Below are 20,808 nucleotides of genomic sequence, written 5' to 3' on the forward strand. Positions count from 1 at the left end.
AGGCATAGTATTGATAGCACTCTAGAACCGATCATCTATACGGCACTGCTTCTACGGCCAAGTGTAGTCTGTGTCCTACCTGGGGATACCCAGTTGGGTATCTAGTCCAGACATGGTTCCAGTGACACAAGCCTCCCTATGCTTGCACTGGGGACACTCCACCGACTCATATCAACCCTCTTTCCGAAGGGTCTAGTGAGAAAAGGTGGAGGTAGAGAGGGACAGCTCTGATGACAGGACACAGGGTAGGGAGAAGAAATGCAGTAAGAGGGGAAAATAGCTCTTTAATCCCACTGTCACATTCTGTCATGTGAAAGCGCCTTCAAAGAAAAGAAACAAGACTATAACATCAACGATGCTATCCCAAAGGATGACAACTGCCTCCACCAAACAATGGCAGGGAGGCATATTTCAAAAGGAACTGCTCCATCTAACATAGGACTGAAAGTGAGCAATTTACTAGAGGGATCCAAAGTGTAGCTGACAAATACTGAACCAGTTGCGTGAGCCTGGGTAAGTCACTGAACCTGTGTCTGCCTTGGTTTCTTCATCTGTAAAATGGGGATGATAATAATAGCATCTACTTCCCAGGGTTGTTGTGAGGATAAAAGGACACTTTAAAGCACCATATGAATGCTAATATTGTTGTGAATATTGTTTGTTGTTATTGAATGGTCATTGTTCAACTGTTTCAGTCATGTTTGATTCTTCATGACCTTCTTTGAGGTTTTCCCGGCAAAGATACTGAAGTAGTTTGCTGTTTCCTTTTCCAGCTCATTTTACAGATGAGGAAACTGAGGCAAACAGGGTGAAGTGACTTGCCTGGGGTAACACAGCTAGTGGGTGTCTGAGGCCAGATTTGAACTCAGGAAGATGAGTCTTTATTACTTCAGGCCCCGCACTCTATCCTCTGCACCACCTACTTAAACTTTAATACAGATCTGAGTTACCAGATTTCCCAGCTGATCAACAGGATTTAAAAAAGAAAAAAACACAACGTTCTCAACCCATGTGCCCTCACATACAATGCTCTACATAGCAAATATCCATTTCCTGGACATTTGAAAAAGATGCTATTCACATTTGAACATGGTACATCTCTGCTGCCTCCCTCTGTTAATGGAGAGGCATCCACTTAGGCTGTATTCCGGGAGTAAACTGACTGATTGACAAAGACAAGAGGTCTAACTCAGAATCAAAATTGTGTTCAATCTTGTTCCCCCTCCTTGTAAATGGGGCAGTAATTTCAAGTAAATGACATGGAAAGCTGTTACAAGCCGGCCCCACATTCACATTTCACTGTTTCTCTGGTTGTAAATAACACGCATGACTGCGCCAAGGACCAAATTGCTCTTTAGCTGCCAACATTAGTTGTTTAATGATCTGAAGAGCAGAAGCTGCCAATTACTGTATTCCATTTTCAAATGTCATTTAAAACCCATACATGTAATTATTATACCTTTTTGTTAAATTTTTATGGTTCTTCTGAAGTTGATGGGTTTGTGGGTTCATCTAACCTATAAAACTCAGCAAATATTCAGTGCCTTCATTATAGAACTAAACTAGTTTCCCATGATCACATATAATCTTTCATGAATCTGGACATTAATAAAGATCAGAAGATCATAGATTTAGGGCTGAGGGACCTTAGAAGCCTTTAAGTCAGAATTCCTCCCAAGAAAACTGAAGAAAAATAGAAAGATTGAATGGCTCGTCTAGAGTCACATAGCAAGTAAACATCTAAGGTCAAATTTGAACTCAGGTCTTCCTGGTTCTAAGTCCAGTACTCTATCTACTGTACCAAGGGTTTCTGTTGGGATGGCTTCCATGATCTTAGTGCAAGAGATATTAATATTTTTGTGTGTGTCATGGATCCCTTCTCAGAATATTTTAAGTACACAAAATACATAATATTACAAAGGAAATCTATTATAAAAATTGTTTTTAACAAATTCATAGATCTCAGGTTAAGAATCCTGAACCATTAGGGTTAGCAGGGGGCTGAGTGAAGAGACCTGGGTTCTAATCATGCACATGCCACACAGCTAATGCTGGTTAACCTCAGGCAAGTGACTTAATCTATCTGTGACTCCATTCCTTCATCTGTCAAATATAATAGGGTAGCTAGGTGGTACAGAGCTCTGGGTCTGAAGTCAAGAGGACTCATCTTCCTGAGTTCAAATCTGGCCTCTGACACTTATTAGTAGCTGTGTGACCCTGGGTAAGTCACTTAACCCTGTTTGCTTCAGTTCCTCATCTGTAAAACAAGCTGGAGAAGGGAATGGCGAACCACTTCAGTATCTCTGCCAAGAAAACCCCAAATGGACTCACAGAGACAGAAACAACTGAAATGACACAATATGCTTCCATGATTGATCCTAATGAAGGACAAAGCTCAACTGATAGCTACCCACTTCACAGAGTTTTTGTGAGGATCAAAAAAAAATAATGCTTGTGAAAGCATATTATGAAGCATTGTATAAATGGAAAGTAGCATGTTGTCTTCAGAGCACCTGGTTTGTGGACATTTTGAAATATATTGGCTAGTAATTATCAAATGAGGAGGATGTATAGTCATTGAATATTCAGAATGGAAGCTCATACTTCTAAGAGCTATGCCCATCTCCATGAATGGCCTTCTTAATAGACATATCTCTTTAATTTAAAATGCCTTCACTTCTCCATCTGTAAAACAGGAATATTATCAAATCACATTAAGAAACCACCAGGTGTTTGACACCAAGCTAAGAGTTGCAGGGAAGAAGCAGAATACAGAGGAAATAGAGTTCCTGCATCTTTAAGAAGCTTCAGTTGTAGACAAAAAACAAACAAAAAAAAAGTGGAGTGAGTGAGCAAATGAATGAATGAATAATCAAATAAGTAAATGAAGTTAATATCAACTTTGTGTATGTACACTCATATACAATAAAGTCATACCTTAATAAAGGAGATGCACTATTTCTACATCTCTTTAATGGGGTGAGGCTATGTAAACATAAGATTCCATTGAAAGTGCTTTGAGATCAAGTCAATAGCAGCATAGAAGCAAATACTACTCAAAACAGAAAATCAAAACAAGTTGTTGAAAAAACCTTAAGTAAGAGCTCATAGTCTTATCAACAAGTGTTTCTCAATGAGTCCCCTTAAATGTTTCCTTTCAACTTCCCTTTACTTTTAATGTCCCATTCACTTTACCTGAAATGGCAAGCATTTTGGCTTCAAGCAAGGCTGGTAGCTGGGTCTCGATTTCATTCACTTTCCTCCTCAAAGAGCTGCACAGTTTCTGACTCGTACAAACCTAAACGGAAGCAGACAGCCAGGATCCATAATTCATTCTAGTAAGTCAAGAACAATCCACTGAAAACTCTGGAGAGTCTCTGAGTTGACAAATGGAACTCAACATTCTATTACAGTGGGAGTCCCATGGAAAATACTCAAAAACACACACCGGGCTAGCCCATGACTGAAACCCGCAACCCAATAACCACATTACAAAACCAGAATGGCATTGAAAGGCTACCCTCATCAAGCAGCAGACCTAAACCAGAACTCCAATGGCTACACTGAATTGTGATGGGTTTTAGTTGATGCCATCTGATGCCATCCCACTTCCTCCAAAATATGGATTTTATAAATAGGTCGGGAAGTCTCAGTAAAACGTGTAGGTTTCATCATTAGGATTTTTGGTACTACTGCACACACTGCTTCTATTGTTTCTTAGATTTTTACTTAAACAACAAAAATCTTACATCCCAGGTATCTTTTTCTGAGTTCTCCTCACTTAGTCTTTTTTTTTTTTTAATATAAGGAGAAAGTCCCATATTCAATCCGTATGTATCCAGGTTGTAAGGAGCCAAGCAGGCAAACAAACACTCCTTCAAGTGCACACAATACTGATTGAATAACAATGGATGAGCCAATAGGGGTGTTTTCTCACTGCACAAAAGACACTGGTCTAATGAGAAGCCTTGAAATTAGCAGCTATGCTCTTTCATTAGAAATCTGAAATGTGTTCAAGAGCTAAAATTAATCCAATTGGGAACAAAAAGCCCAAAACAAATATTCCGTCCTATTACATAAAAGAGCCTACATCTCTCCAGACACAAACATCTTCCATCGTTTTGATTCTTATGGACAGAAAGTGAGATTATTTTTAGATAGAGGACAAACCTCTACAGTCTTGATTAATATCACCCATCATTTCCCTCTACAAACTCATGATCATCTCTGCTAATTTTCAGGGAGCCAAAAGACCATGTGGCAGCATCTTCTCCAAACCAAAGCCAGTTCTGTCAGTGTTAGAGTACTGACGTGTCCAAAACAATAGATTTCAATAACCTTCCAGGGCTCTGAGGTTTTTCAATGTTCCACTACATGGAATTACAATGCAGATGTCCTAGATACATTTTCACCTCCATCTCTCTCTCCTGGGGATCATTCAGAGCCCAGCTGAATTACATTTTACAGTCACTCGACTAAGAATGTTACTAGGGCAGTTGAGAACATTTCTGTTAACTCTAAAGCACTGGCCATAATTCTTATGTCTCATCTAATTTATGTACACTCTTTCTTATTTTAGTTAACAGCCTCTGTTAATCATAATTGGGTCAGCCACTCCTTTGTTGAACAAATCTATCTTTCAAGCTGTCACTGTTAATATAAAATGAGATTTATAAATCTCCTTATTAAATTGCAGTTGTACATACTTTCAGTTGCTGCTGCATTAATCTAATCTTCACCAATCTCCAGATAGTCTATTTTCAACTCATTCTCCTATCTCATTTATCTCTTAATTACCTTGGTTTTGGGCAGGTCACACAATAGGTAGATAGGTGTACTAAGTAGAAAGGATGTTTAAACTCTTCACTAGGAAAGAAATTAGCCATCTCTAACCCAAAGTAGCCATCCAAAAGTAATCCACCCAAAGCAGTCCAAGGCAGACTTGAAATTACCCTGAAATCCCAAAGAATGGTCCAACTGTACAGGGAAATTTATGGCTCTAAGTCACCAGGCTTTCTCTGGACCAAAGTAGCCATTTTTATAAACTTATTTAAAATTCCAAAGAATGGAAGACATACATACTGTACATAGAACATTAGGCCTCTGAGTTGCCAGGCCTTCCCTGGGTCTACCAAAAGAAGGGCTGTGTTGTTTTCTGCCTCATGAGTGTCCCATGACCCTCAAGTGAAAGTAATGAGTCATGTTCAACACTCATCTCAAGGGGGCACAAAACCAGGACCCCAAACCCTGGATCTAGCAACCTACTGGCATTTTCAACTAAAAGTGGACCCTGAGGAACATCTGTTCATTCCTCTTCCTACATTTACATTTCTCAGAGTCCGAAAGAGCTTGAGAAAAAGTAGTTATAACTTGCCTGTAAATTCATGGGAAGCTTTACTTAAGCTAGGGGCAGGTAACATTTTTTGTGTGTGTGTGTTAAGCCAAATGCAGAGTATTAAGATATTCAACTCCAAATGCAGGTAAATTCTCGCATCTGTAAGCAGCATAGTACCATGGAAAGAAGACTAATTGTAAAGTCAGAGTACCTGAGTTCAAATCCTGCCTCTGATATTTGCTATCTGATTGACTTTGGATAAGTCACATGAGTTTCCTGGCCTCAGGTTTCCCATTTATGAAATAAAGAGGGAGGGAGGAAAAAACAAGCATTTATTAAGTGCCTACAATGTGTCATGCTAAGTGCTTTACAAATATTATCTCATTTAATAATGGTGAGCTAGATGGCCTCTGAGGTCCCTTCCAGCTTGAAGGATAGACTTCCTCCATCCCCAGGGAGAAGTTATTTCACCTTCTGACAATCAGCCTTTTCTTTCCCTTGCCTGTATCAGCCCACTGTGAACCCATATCTAAGACTGAGAAAAGTGACTGATGCCAAGGGCCCTGTTCCCAACTTAACCTGATGATCATCCCCAGTCACCTGGCCTCCCTTCTCAGCTTATCTACAGCTTATTTAGGGATCTTATGCTAAGACTGCTTTTCCAGGGTTTCAGGTCTACTCAGAAAATTCAGTTCAATAAACATTTATTAAGTGCCTGCTATTGTCAGGCATTGTACTAAGTGCAGAGGATACAAAAAGAAACAAAAGATAGTTCCTGCCCTCAGGGACCAGGGACCAGGATAGAAAGTGTGCCTCTCTTGGACAAATGGGACATCTTCCCATCACTTTAAGAAACGAGATGGTTTAACTCTTACACTTACAGGAAATACTAAATTCTTCCAAGATCAAACTACAGTCCTAGAGAAGAACTATAAAAGGCAGACAGAGCAGTTCTCAGACCAACAGAAAGAATGGAAAATGTACTTTACCTTTTTTCTGTGTTTGTAAGGATGTCTGAACCCTGCCTTCTTCGTAGAAAAAGTAATTAACTTTTAATGATTGTTCCTGTACCAAAAGTCTTTTAAAGTAAAGGAATTTAACTGTACCTTTTCCCATTTCATAAAATTGACAGATATTTCTAAAGGAAAGGCCAATAAATCCATAGAGCCAGAAACACAACCACAGAAAGCTTCTCTGGCACCTGACTCTTTTAGGTTATCTTCCAGTATCACAAAATGACCTTAATAGACTAAACTCATCTAAATGAGAGAAATCGATATTGAACAATTATATTAATAACTAATTATTAATTTGCAATCAATTCTTTTCCTCCTATTTTTGTTAAGATTCTGCTCCTGAAAAGGTCAGTTTTTGAAGGATGTAACTGAGTAAGGTAATCTTCTCTCAACCTCAAGACATCTTTCTTGGCAGAGAACCTTACTTTCTGTTTACTCTGTAAACAGAAGCCAGCCTCAGCTAGATCTCTTAATCAGGACATATCCCTTTGTCCTTGGTCTCCTCCATCAGAGTTTAGAGAGATCCTGATCGTGAAACCAGACAGAGAGGTCCAGATGGAAGTGGTGTCCCCTGCCCAGATGCCTTGAGCCTGCTGAGAATTATCATGAAGCTATGTTTTTAACCCACCTCATTAAATGTCCACCAATCAGGGCTGAGTTTCACTTGTCAGGGGAATTCCCTGTTAGAAAGTACACACCTGATTTAAGCTGTTTCAGAGTCTCCCTTGGCATCTTTGGTTACTGAGAGAAAACCACTAACCATTAAGTTACTGATTATTGGCTAAACTAATTAATAAATTGACCATTAATTACCTAGAAACCCTATCTCTCAGAATTTTCATTTGCTACATACAGCTCTGACATTTTACGGTCTACACAAGAAATAGATAAAAAGGGAGAAACACAATATGTATGGATATGCACACATATCTTCTCAAATTTCAGGTGTATTTTAAGAAAGCAATTTCTTCATATTTTATATGTGGTTGGTAAAAATGATATTTTGGGGGAACTTACCTTTGAAGTAGTTTCTTTGATAGCCAAGCTGAGTGATTGCTCCCTTTCTTGGAGGCTGGAAGAATGGAAATAAAATGGGGTGGGGTGAATGGTCTTCTTAATTAGTCACAGTTAAATACTACCAAACAGAGAAATATAATTAAAATACTCAGTAAGAAACACTATGGCCCAGGACATTGAGTAAGGGTCTTAGAGACAAATCAAGGAGACATAGTCTCAATTTCTCCCTGTAACACACGCTCTCTGTGTGATCATGGGCAAATCCCCTTAACCTCTCAGAGATGCCAGATGACTCTAAAACTATAAGTTATAGAGATATGTGAGTTATAGAAAAACCGCTGATCTGCAAGGCAGAAAAAGCTTTCCAAACTGTGAGCTCCCTACATTGATCAAATCATAGATTCAAAATAATAATAATAATATAAAGTCAATACTCAATTATCTTTCTTGCTAGGCAGAAACAGCAACAATTATCCTACCAAAAATGATTTCCATTTGATTTTATAATGAATGTTATGTTTTCTATTATTTGTGCAGATTTACCTGAATAGCTTAATTAAGGTAATGCTAAAATTAATTTTCATTTTCTGAGCATAGGTCTATTGATGAAGAGAGGAGGCAGCGCATGATGGCAGGGAATTAAAACTGAGCTACATATACATCCTCAGAGTAATCATTTATAATAATATAGCTAGCATCTACTCCATGCCAGATACTGTGCAAAGTGCTTTCCAAATACTGTTTCATTTGACCCTCACAACAACTCTGGGAAGTAGATGCTATTATTATTCTGGTTTTACTATTGAAGAAAGTGAGGCAATCAGAGGTTAAGTGACTTGCCCAGGGTCACATAGCTAGGAAGTGTCTGAGGTGGCATCTTCTGTGCCACCTGGTTGCTCTAAATTGTCCACATGACACAAGTAGTCAGTATCAATGTTATCAAGAATTGGCAAAATTCATGCTTTCCTGGAGGAAACACTTATTCAGTGGCTACAATGTACCTATACTTGAGCCAGGCCCTATGGAATATATTAAATATGTAGAATTATATTAAATATTAAATAAGATAATGTATGTAAAGAACATTATAAACTGTAACAGACTTCATAATTTATATGCACTATGTTGCTTTACAGTTTTCAAGGGGCAGCTTGTGGCTCAGTGGATAGAGCACTGAGCCTGGAGTCAGGAAGACCCAAGTTCAAACCCAGCCTCAAACACTTCCTAGCTGTGTGACCCTGGTGTATTAGCAATTAGATATGAAGATCTTTCCTACCCATTAGTAGGTCATGTGACCTGCTTATGTCAAAGGAAGCCTAGGTCACATGTGATAGGAGGAGCTTCCTGACAGGAAAAGGAAGTTATGTCACAGGAAACGCTGGGAGAGAGAGAGATGTTATGGCTGCTAATGGCCGCCCTCATGATTGTTAGAACAGGCAGACTCAGGGGGTTGGAGAGGTTTTGGGGTGGCGAAGCTCCAGATTGTTTATTGTGTGTGGAATATTTTACTGCTGTGGTAGACTGGATAAATGGCTTGTGGGATCTGGTTCTCCAGTGTCTGAATCAATGGTTTCCTTCTTCTACCCTCTATGTGGAGAGTCTTGCATACTTTGAGATACAGAGCCACGTAGGCATTCTGGCCATTATCATCCACATGGTTATTGCCTTACTCTTTCACCACAAGTCACTTAACCTCTAATTGCCAACAAAATGGATCCACTGGTGAAGGGGAGGGTAGGCCACTCCGGTACCTTTGCCAAGAAAATCCCAAATGGGGTCACGAAAGGTCGGACATGACTGAAAGGACTCAACAACAACAACAATTGCAGCTTTCGAAGGGCTTCCCTCACAACTACCCTGGCAAGGTAAATAATATAACTACTAGTATTCATGGAATACAGGTGAAACTGAACTTCAAACAGGTTGTGCTGTATCAAGGTCACACAGCTAGCAAGCGACTCAAACCCAGGACTCACCTTGGAATCTTGCAACTCCAGCTATTGCTCTTTTTATCATAGAAGATATAAATACAAGGTAATCTTTTTCCTTATCACAGCAACATCATCCCAATACAAGGCCCCTTTCTTTAAGGAGATTATGATCTAGCTGGGAAGGCAGAAATCACAATACAGGTTATAGCAGGACTGTACTGCATACCCTTCAGTATCTCGCTTAATCATCTCCTGCCTCAGTTTCCTCAAAATAACCCCCAAAATCAGCCACAGTGAACTCTGGTCAAACACTTTGTGGACTCCCTGCACCATTTCTTCCTTGAATTCTGATCAAAAGCTGTAAAAAGGAAGAAGGCGACATTTAAATTTAAATCCAAGTCCTAGCATAACTTAGAACTGGGAGAAGGTTAAAGCTATCGACTAAAGTCACCTCTGGGGATTATCCCATTTATCCCTATTCCTCTTGCAATCAATAGTCATCTGCCCTGCAAAGCCTCTTGAAAACAAATTTGCATGCAGTGACTTAGTAGTAGCATTTCACAAAAGCAAATGCAGAATGTCAGAGTTACAAAGCCCCTCTGAGGCCATCTAGCCCATCCCATACTTTGCCAAAATAAGTCTATTCCACTCCTTCCTCATAATAGTCCTTCTAATTCTTGATGTCAATTATCATTTACAACCCTGCCCCCCAAAATGATGCCTTAATGACCTTCACTGCTTTTATCGCATTTTGATGCTCTGATCCATTTATGTACTTATCAATACCATTACTTCATCTTCTACACACTGAAACTTTTTAATCATATGTGATTCTTGTCCATGACTTCCATATGTTAGTCTTTCCTATGTGCTAGAGAGTGTGTATTTATTTAATTAATTATAACACTTTATTTTGAAACTCTCCCATATACTTATCGTGTACTACTGTATGTAAAATAGGCTGTGCTTTCAAAATTACCACTTGGGGAAGCCATGCGCTCATTTGAACAGTGCCAAAATGGTTCAAACCATTTTGGAGAAATCTTCTCTTGAACTTTCTATTAAAACCTGTTTATACACCACAACAGAAATTCAATTAAATTACTTTCAAATCACATCTCATTTTTGACACAAAATGACACTCTCTCACTTTACTACCCACTTTATTCACAGATGTGTCTCCAAGTGCCTCTGAAACTTAAGATCATTGCCAAAAGGCACGGATTTGCTACCAACTAGGATATTCACAAGAACTTCTCTATGTTTTTAGGACATTTCCATGAGGAGTTTCATCAGAGGAGGCAACACTGTTGGAAGAAGTGAACTATGAAATATAAAACTATGAAATATGAACTTCTATTTTAAAGGGGACAACTTATAATTATCTATATTTGTGTCTTATTCCCTCTTTTGGCCACGAGTTCCACAATGGCTGAGACTACGTATTCTCCCTGTCTCCAATATATTTCTTCTACCAAAAGCATCTTCCTAAAGCACAGATATGATTGTTTCTCTTCTCTGCTATAAATAGACACACAACAGTCAGACAGATATATGAATAAACAATAAAGTCTCTAGCACATAAATGCCTATCCTCAATAGGATAAAATACAATCTCCTTAGCTTAATATTTAAGCCTCTCCACAATCTGGTTCCAACCTATTTTTTATAGCCTTATTTTACATTATTCCCCTTCATGCAATCTACTACATTCCAATGAAGCCACCATTTTAGCTTTTGTCTAAACTCAACCTTCCATTTTCCCAACTCTACCTTCTCAAAGGCTGTCCCTCGTGCCTGGTATGTACTCCCTCTCGCCTCTACCTTTTAGCACTCTTAGCTTCCTTCAAGGCTCAGTGCAGATGCTACTTCTTCAGGGTGGCCTTCCCTGATCTCTCACACTGAGTGTTCTCTCTCTCTTCAAATATTGCTGGAGCACTTTGTCTGGATCTCTTCTTTGCCCCCGTTGCTCCCTACTTTGCCTCATCCTTTTCTATGCCTATTATATCCCTGCAAATACAAATGAGCTCTTCAAATGCAGAGACAGGCTGGATGATATTTTATCTTGGTATCCATGACCCAACACAGTGCCTGGAGCATAGTAGGCATTTAATAAACGACTGCTGAATTGAATTGCTGCTGAATAGAATACCTCTTCAAGTAAGTTATTTTTAACTGAGGTGACCTAAAATAAGCACTTAACACCTAACTGTAAATTGCCTTTCACAGGAAACCACAAAGAATAACTCATGCATTAAGAACAGAAACAGCTAAGTAATGGACCTATCCATTTAGAAGCACTTGAGTGAGGAAAGAATTCATTGTACTTAAGATTTCACTGACCAGAACAGTATCTTTAGCATACCTGCACACTAAAACCAACATCAGATCCTACAGAGAGCCTATACTTTGCCCTATATTTTATCCCTAGTGGGGATATATGTTACATGTGTCCATAGGAAGGAAGATGGAGTTGAGGGAAACAGGGTCCAAACCTAATCCTGAAAAAGTGACCACTGATGAGAACTCGTACCAGTCTGCTTAAACCCACTCTCAGGGTGTACTCTACTGGAAAGTGAAAGCTGCTAGGGAATGATGGTGCCCTTTTAAGTATTTCACCCCTGAGACCTGATGGTCAGAGACCAAACTTTGACAATGCTTATTGTTATTATTGTTGTGTCATTTTAGTCATGTCTGACTCTTCATGATCTCATCTGGGTTTTCTTCGCAGATACTGGAATGGTTTGCCATTTGCTTCTCCAGCTCAGTTTACAGATGAGGAAACTGAGGAAAATGGAGTTAAGTGATTTGCCCAGGACCATAGCTAATAAGTGTGAGGTCAGATTTGAACTCAAGAAGATGATCATATTAGGTGACAACCATATTAGGTTCTATTTGTTGGAAGAGTTAAGAAATATGGTGATGGTCCTCTTTTCAAGTACTTTGTTTCATAGGGTAGTGAAACAATTCCACCACACACATAGTAAAAGAAGGACAAACGTCATCTCCTAGAGAGAGTAATCACTGATGAGAACAGTTACGAGATAAGTCTGACTGGACTCAAATCTGAAAGGATGATGGTACCCTCTCAGGGGGACCATCTGCCCTATCTGGCCCAATCCCTGAAGGGAAGCTAGTCACTTCTAAAGTAGACATGTTCTTGGAGGGACGAACTAATACAGATGACCCAGAGATTTATTTTATATTTGATTCTAAAATACTATGCAAACTTTAGAGTTCTACCAAATCATGAGTTATTTAGATATAATTGGTTGATTGTCAAGCTATTTGATTTATGCTATGCTACTTTTAGTAGGTTTGCCTTCCTAAGTTTGCTTTGCTTAGCCTAACATTTACATTAGGTCACATTTCTTCTGATCACACTAATTGAAGCCAACAGGAGGTAGTCCCAAAGCATGAGGTAGATTGTCTACAAACTGGGTAATCCTGAAGTGGCTAACCTATATTTGAATATACTAATTTATGTCAAAAAACCTTTGGGCACTTTATAAACCCATGACGAAAATGCAGTGTGATTTCATAGCAGCTTCTCTAATTGGGTGTCATAATAGAAATGTCTATATGAGCTTGGACTATAAAATCTGGAGATTTATTTACTTTTTACCAGGAGCTATATATTTAAATAGGCTCTGCTTTCAAAATTGTCACTTGGGAAAGCCATATACTCATTTTAGCAATGTCAAAATGGTTCAAACCATTTTGGAGAAATCTTCTCTTGGACTTTTTATTAAGATCAGTTTACAAGCCACTACAGAAATTCAATTAAATTACTTTCAAGTCACATCTCATTTTTGACACAAAATAACACCCTTCCACTTGATTACCTACTTTATTCACAGATGTGTCTCCAAGTGCCTCTTGGTAGTTACTGAAACTTAAGACCATTGCCAAAAGGCAAGGATTTACTACCAACTAGGATAGTCACAAGAACATGTCTGTGTTTTTAGGACATTTCCAAGAGGAGTTTCATCAGAGGAGGCAACACTGTTAGAATAAATGTATAATGTGACCTATTTTAAAGCGGACAACTTCCATTTGGAAACTTAAGTTCTAGGGGGGCAGAGCCAAGCTGGCAGCTGGAAAGCAGGGACTTGCTTAAGCTCTCCCCCAAATCCCTCCAAACACCTGTAAAAATGGCTCTGAACAAATTCTAGAGCTGCATAACCCACAAAATAGCGGAGAGAAGCAGGTCTCAAGGCCAGGATTGCCTGGATGGTTGCTGGGGAAGGTCTATTACATAGTGCTGGGAATGGAGCGCAGCCCAACATGGGCTGCACCAGGACAGACCAGACTGGGAGTTAACCGAAGTAGGCCATAGGGCCATGAATCATTGAGCTATGGCAGTTACCAGACTTCTCAACCCACAAACACCAAAGACCACAGAGCAGGTTAGCGGGTAAACTGCTAGATTGTGTTAGAGAGTGGTCCAGCCAGCAGCCCTGGCAGTGGTGGAGGAGGTGCTGCAGTGGAGCTCCAGTGTCATCTGCTTCCAGAGTCCTTGACTCACACAGTGGGAGGAATCAAGCGGCAGACTAGAGTGGGAGTGCAGGGCTTGCTTTGCCCTGCTTAGATCTGGGTCACAATCCTGGTTGGCAGTTCTTGGGGGAGGAGGAGCGCTGCTGTGGCAGAGCTTGCTGTGTAGAAGTAGCTCTGAAAACAGCAGCATAGTCCCTAAAGCTTGGGACAAAGCACTCTATACTCTACAAGCAATCATACCCTGACAAAAAGCTCAAAGGTCAAGTAGTTGGCTGGGAAGATGGCCAGACAGTGTAAAAGGACACAGGCTCAGACTCAGACTCTAGAATCTTTTTGTTGGTGACAAAGAAGATCAAAACATACAGCCAGAAGAAGTCAACAAAGTCAAAGAGCCTACATCAAAAGCATCCAAGAAAAATATGAATTGGTCTCAGGACATGGAAGAACTCAAAAAGGATTTGGAAAAGCAAGTAAGAGAAGTAGAGGAAAAATTGGGAAGAGAAATGAGAGGGATGCAAGAAAACCATGAAAAACAAGTCAATGACTGGCTAAAGGAGACCCAAAAAAATACTGAAGAAAATAACACCTTAAAAAATAGAGTAACTCAAATGGCAAAAGAGCTCCAAAAAGCCAATTAAGAGAAGAGTGTCTTAAAAGGCAGAATTAGCCAAATGGAAAAGGAGGTCCAAAAGACCACTGAAGAAAATACCACCTTCAAAATTAGTTTGGAGCAAGTAGAAGCTAGTGACTTTATGAGAAATCAAGATACTATAAAACAGAACCAAAGGAATGAAAAAATGGAAGACAATGTGAAATATCTCATTGGAAAAACCACTGACCTAGAGAATACATCCAGGAAAGATAATTTCAAAATTATTGGACTACCTGAAAGCCATGATCAAAAAAGAGCCTAGACATCATCTTTCAAGAAATTATCAAGGAAAACTGCCCTGATATTCTAGAGCCAGAGGGTAAAATAGAAATTGAAAGAATCCAACGATCACCTCCTGAAAAAGATCCCAAAGAGGAAACTTAAGTACTAGGATGTCTGGTTTTTAAAAATCTATCACTTAAATTTATAGTGAAACTTCTTATTTATTAATAAAGAATTGAGTTGATTGTATACAAGTGACTAATGCCACATGTTATCAAATCAGGAGAGGTCACAGGGGCTTGCCTCCTTAGGGAATTTTGGAAATTAGACCCCTAAGAAATAAACCAGCACTAAACATCTAATACTTTTGCTTTTGCCACAACTAGTAAATGTGAGGGCAGATTTGAACTCAGGAAGATGATCATATTAGATGACAGCCATATTGGCTTCTATTTGTTGGAAGAATTGAGAAATAATATGGATCACTGTTATGGTAATTAGGGTGGGACTTTTTGCTGTCTTCTCTTTTGGAATGCTAAGGCAACCAAGTGCCTTTAATGAGCCTCACCTTTGTTTGAATTGGGCAGGTGAAGTGGGACCCTTTTTTCTTTTGTTTTGGAGTGCTTCTCAGTACTGAGGCAATCAAGTACCTTTGATGAGTATTGCCTTTCAAATGTAATGGCAAGTAAAATGGGACTTTTTGCTGTTTTTTGTTTGAGTGTTTCTCAGAACTGAGGCAATCAAGTGCCCCAAGGCCCTGAGATGTGTATATAAGATCTGAGGTTGGTATTTTGTTTGGGGGGCATACTCATTGAAAGAGTGTTGGTGATGAGACTCTGGGTGGCTGTTGAAAGCCCCCCCCACCTCACCCCCAGATGTTGATGATTCTCTAGTAATTATGTACTATGACTTGGTCAGACAGAAATCTATCTGTTGATCTGTTTATACTGTCTCTTTAATTTCTGTTTGCATTTGTTCTGAAGTTCAGGGTGCTGGCTTTTCCCCCTGAACTAAGTGAATGGTATATGTAGGTTTAATTAAAGTGAACTTGTTAACCCCTTAAAGTTGCTATCCTTAGAAAAGCAGATCAAAGAACCTGGGCTGGCAGCCCTTCTGTGTGCTCTTGTCGTTGGTCTTGTTGGGTCTTTCACTTCCACAGCAGCTGCTAGCAACATTGTTGTTACAATCACCTACCAATAGAAAGAACCAAAAATACATCCAGAAAATGATGGTCCTCTTTCCAAGTATTTTCTTTTGTAGGGTAGTGAAAATGTTCCACATAGTAAAACGAGGACAAACATTATCTCATGGGGACAGAAATCACTGATGAGAACAGTTACCAGATAAGTCTGGCTCGACTCAAATCTGAAAGGATGGTAGTACCCTCTCAGTATTCCTTTCTTTTCCTTTGTCTCCCTATTTTTGAATTTCTTTTAATTAATAGAAATCTATATTCTCTTTATCCTGCCCCCACTACACTTTTTAAAAAGTGAGAAAAAAAGCAAAATAAATTCCTGGTAACAAATATGAATAATCAAGCAAAACAAATCCCTTCATTGGTTTTGTGTGAAAGGTTTCATTCTGCACTCTAAATCTATCACCTCTCTGTCAGGATAGTGGATAGAATGTTTCAACATCAGTCCTCTAGAATCTTGAATGGTCATTGTAGTTCTTACAGCTTTCAAAGTTGTTTTTCTTTATAGTACTGCTATTATTAGATAATTCATTCTCCTGACTGATTATTTCATTCCTCAGTTAACAAAAGTCTTCAAATTTTTTCATTTTAAAAATATTGATGTTACAGTATAAATTGTTTTTTTCTGGTTCTGTTCATTTCTCTCTACATCACTTCTTATATGTCTTTCCATGTATCTTTTAAATCATCTATTTGCTCATTTCTTACAAAACAATGGTAGCCCATCACTAGCATATTCAGCCATAGGTAATCAAGTCTCTCTCAGCTACATAAGGCACCACTGAGGGAGTAAGATTCTAGTCAGTTTTTGAGGGGGAGTGAGAATAAGAATGGGAGTGTTGCTGGTGTCTAGCTGTTTAAATTTTTACTTTTAATTACATGTATTATTAAGCTCCTGCATATGCATGCTTAACATTCCAAGAAAAAGAAAAATCAGGACTCTACATGATAGGTGCTATTCAGAAAAAAAATGGTCCTTTTATGCTTCAGATCGACAGATGATTAAGTTTTTCTCCTTGCTCAGTTGAGAAACAGCAAGGTACTGCAATAGGAGATGTGTGTAGAATGTAAACTATTTTACCCAGCTAAAAAAAATTAAGCAGTATTGACTGTGACCAGCAAAGAAAATTCTGTGCAAAAATGTTTTTGCTAGCAATCTAATTAAAGGACCCCCAGGTGGGCACAGGAACTCACAGAAACAAGTTTTTCTATTTCCTAATTGCTTTACTTTCAGTTAGGAACTAAAAAGGAAATTCCAGGTTCTTGTAGTTTATTTGGGGATGTACACAAGAAAAGTATATTATGGATGATGTCAGAAATGCCAGTGACAATAATACAGCTTTGTTTTTTGCCCAAGACAAGTTTTTATTGAATAATAATTAGGGTTCAGACCACCAAAATTCCATTTAAGTACAAATCAAGATAAAAGATCAGTGCTGGAATATGATCTTTATGCATGGGACATAATGAAGCACTTTTAGAGCCTAGAAAAGCTTCTATATAGATGGAGGTATTGAATGAGCCAGAATAAGAAATGGTCTAAGCCAAGATATAGCATGATATAGTGGATAGAGAGCTGGTCTCAGAGGCAAGAAGACTTGAGTTCTGGTTTTACCTCTGAGACCTACCTGGTGTGGGACCCAAACCAAATCACTTAATCTCTCAGTGCTCTGTGCAATTCTCTAAGACACAAAGTTGAAGAGACCTTCCTTCTACCAGTGTTAGAAGTGAAATTATGTAAGGGTACTTAGGGTAGGTCCATGATGTCATCAATCAGCTTTGGTGGAGGAAATTTTCTCATCTGGGAGTTCTCTATACCAATGAAATTACAGATCTACTCACTCTCCTAAGCCAAGTTTCAGTTTAGAAATGGAAATGTGTTGTCTTTCATGATACGTAGGTGTGGTCTGAGTGTCTGGTTGAATTATCCTAATTTTGATGTGATGAGATCCACTGTATCCATTTCAGATTTCACTGTTTTTCCCTTGACTAGAGCAAGGGAATAGGGAAAGGACTGTCTTTGTATCCCTAGCACTTAGCACCATGCTTGGCACATAAGAGATACTTAATAAATGCCAGTTGCAGGCCAAAATACAGAACAGAACTATTTGTATTACTTGGGGGGGCGGGGTGGCAAAGGTCACCCTGTCCAGCTCCAGTGATTGGCATGGAACATGAAGACAATGAAGCATAACTGAGGGAGCAGTTTGAAAGAAATATCCCCATCACAATTTTAACTAGTTTTAAAACTTTGCAGTTTGCTAAGTAGAGCCTAAGGGAAATGATCATCAGGGACCAGGTATGTGACAGAAATTATAGAGAACCTTCCCACTTTAACTCAGATAAGAATGAAATTAAGGAAGTCAAAGGAGAAAATGAAAAGAAATACAAGTTCATAAGACAGACTTAGAGATGCCTACGGGTTTCTCCTGCTGCCTGAAGTTTTTGCCACAAATGAGCTAAATCTGGTGCCTAGTGCTATCAAGCTAAAGAGCTGACACATCCCTCCTCCTGGGGAGAAGAGGCCATGCAGTCACTGAAGGTCAGCAAAGAGCAGGGCAACAAAGCAGGCGGGTTATTCATCAGAAAAAAAAAAAAGAGATGCTGAGATAGAGTTCAGAGGAGCTGTCCAGCAGCCAGAAGTAGGGCAGAGAGAATAAAGCAGCAAAAGACTTCAGCTCATAAATCAACTCACCCCAGTGACATCAGCAGAGGACATAGGTGGTCCTGCAGCCTCAAAAGCAGGAGTGGACCCTGATATACATGCTCAAGCAAGGTGTGTCCCTTAGCCACAAGTTTTCCTTATATGTGACCCCTCCCCAACTGGTGCTGTGGTACCCTGTACTACACGTAGTATACACCCCTATGTACGTGAAGGAAATCTTTCTTGTCATTCATCTTGCTGTACAATTTAAATGTCTTTTGCTTTGAATTAATGGGTCCTCTGGCTGTCTGGTAACACACACACAATTTTCAGAAAACCAGACACAGTTAAAAATAATTAACATGATTTTACACAAAAGGAAATAAGGTATATAATAGGTGACTTGCTTTACAGAAGCTAGAGATAGAGACAAAAATATATCCCAAATCTCTGATAACCATCTTATGAATCTAGGCACATACAGCCTTAGTACTGAGGGGGGTTCTACGGGACTTGTGTTATCAATCTTGGCACCTAGTTATCCATTTTCCCACATGCCTGCATGCAGCCTTTTGCCAAAATTGTGCTTTAGAATGAAACAATAAGGTTAGGAAGAACATCATTCTTTGTCTTAAAACAGATTTCTTCCTCCTCCACATTCCCCTGTCCTGCTTTCTCCTCTCTCCCTGTATAATGAAAACCAACTCTGAGACTGAGAGATCGTTACAGAGGCAGGATGGCAATACCTGCCTTCATGACAGAAAGGGGAGAATGACAGATGCCCTGGAACAGGCACAACTTTGGTCCTTGTTAAGGGGAAGGAAAAAAAGCCAGGAATCACTTGACATTAACAATCTTACCAATTACTGCTAGGCTCTTTAACCTTTCCTTCAGCTGGCAGGTGACTAAAAGTAGCAGTGGAACCAGCTTTAAGAAATAGGGGTTTTCATCTTTTGCTTGACCCTTTTCTTTCCTTGGGTCCTTATAACTTGGCTGCTGACACTGTCACACCTCAAAGTGGGATGTATTAAACAGCATGATCTAAAAGAAAGGTGATGATTTCAATTTGAAGACTCCTTCTAGACTTTTGCAGATTCTGTTAAGCAAGACAGAAGACATATGTCCAGTCTAGTGGGTGAAAGTCACTCCCTATACTGAGTTTATTAGTGTAAAGAGATACTACATGACGAAACTCACTCTACCAATGCAAGGTTAGTACCTTCTCTTCAACTTAGAGTCTTAGAGCAACAGTTCTTAATCTGGAGTCCATGAACTTGTTTTTTAAACATTTGGAAAACCATTTCATTATAATTGGTTTCTTTTGTAATTCTGTGCCTTTTATCTTATGCATTTAAAAACATTATTTTGAGAAGTAGTCCATAGGCTTTACCAGAGTGCCAAAAGAGTCCACTGCAAAAAAAAAAAAAAAGTTAATATTCCCCTGTCTTAGAGAGCAGTAGAAGGCCAGTGGGAGATTAAGTAACTTGCCTAGGGTCATGCAGCTAGTGTCAGAAGTACGAGTTGAATCCAGTTCTTCCTGGCTCCAAGGCCAGCTCTCTATCCAATATGCCTCTCATACTGATTATTATAGGATGCTCTAACCTTCAGATGCTAAACTGTCTTTACTGGTGAGTAACTGACTACAAGCTCAACTAGACTACTATATCCAGTCAGCTCCAGACCATGTTTCACAGCCCATCTAGTTATCCATCTTCCCACATGCCTCCATGAAGTCTTTTGCCAAAATTATGCTTTAGAATCAAACAATCAGGTTAGAAAGAACATCATTCTTTGTCTTAAAACAGATTGCTTCCCAGACTATGCTCCACATCCCATCCATCTACCCTGGCTGTCTTTTTATCTGTCTTGCTGCTGTAATACCCACTCCCTTCTTCCTCTGGACAGGGAAATCAAGTCAACGCCATCACTGTTCCTAGAAAATAGATTTCAATTGACTGCATTATAGATCGAATCATCATTCCTATGACACCCACCCCCCAGAACAAAACTCCCCTGGTCCCCATTCCCATATATGTGTGTCTCTCCCTATTAGAATATAAGCTTCTCGAGGGTTATATGCACAGCACTGAGCATTGTGCTTGGTACCTAGAAAGTGCTTAATAAATGCCACTTCATTCAAGCAAGCAAAAACTCTGATGTAGAATATGGTTAGTGTTACTTGTTCAAATTAAAAAAATGTTTTATAAGGAATCCTATGTACTCAAGATCGAAAAAGCAACCACGAAGGCCTTTTAGCAGAGCATCCTATCATGAGATCCCTTCTGAGGAACAAGCCTCA

The 20,808-nt window shown here is 39.3% G+C and overlaps 1 protein-coding gene across 1 annotated transcript in view; it reads right to left on the bottom strand.

Annotated features, from left to right (window-relative positions):
* Positions 1–20,808, bottom strand: part of DISC1 (DISC1 scaffold protein) — a 445,546-nt gene that overhangs the window by 330,781 nt on the left and 93,957 nt on the right. Inside the window, exons 6-7 of the mRNA XM_036755554.1 lie at positions 7,369–7,423; positions 3,196–3,298 (exon numbers count right to left, since the gene is read on the bottom strand). Coding sequence (XP_036611449.1) covers positions 3,196–3,298; positions 7,369–7,423 — 158 coding nt within the window. The remainder of the gene's footprint in view (positions 1–3,195; positions 3,299–7,368; positions 7,424–20,808) is intronic.

Source organism: Trichosurus vulpecula, chromosome 4 (genome assembly GCF_011100635.1).
Source record: "Trichosurus vulpecula isolate mTriVul1 chromosome 4, mTriVul1.pri, whole genome shotgun sequence".
Classification (NCBI taxonomy): Eukaryota; Metazoa; Chordata; class Mammalia; order Diprotodontia; family Phalangeridae; genus Trichosurus; species Trichosurus vulpecula.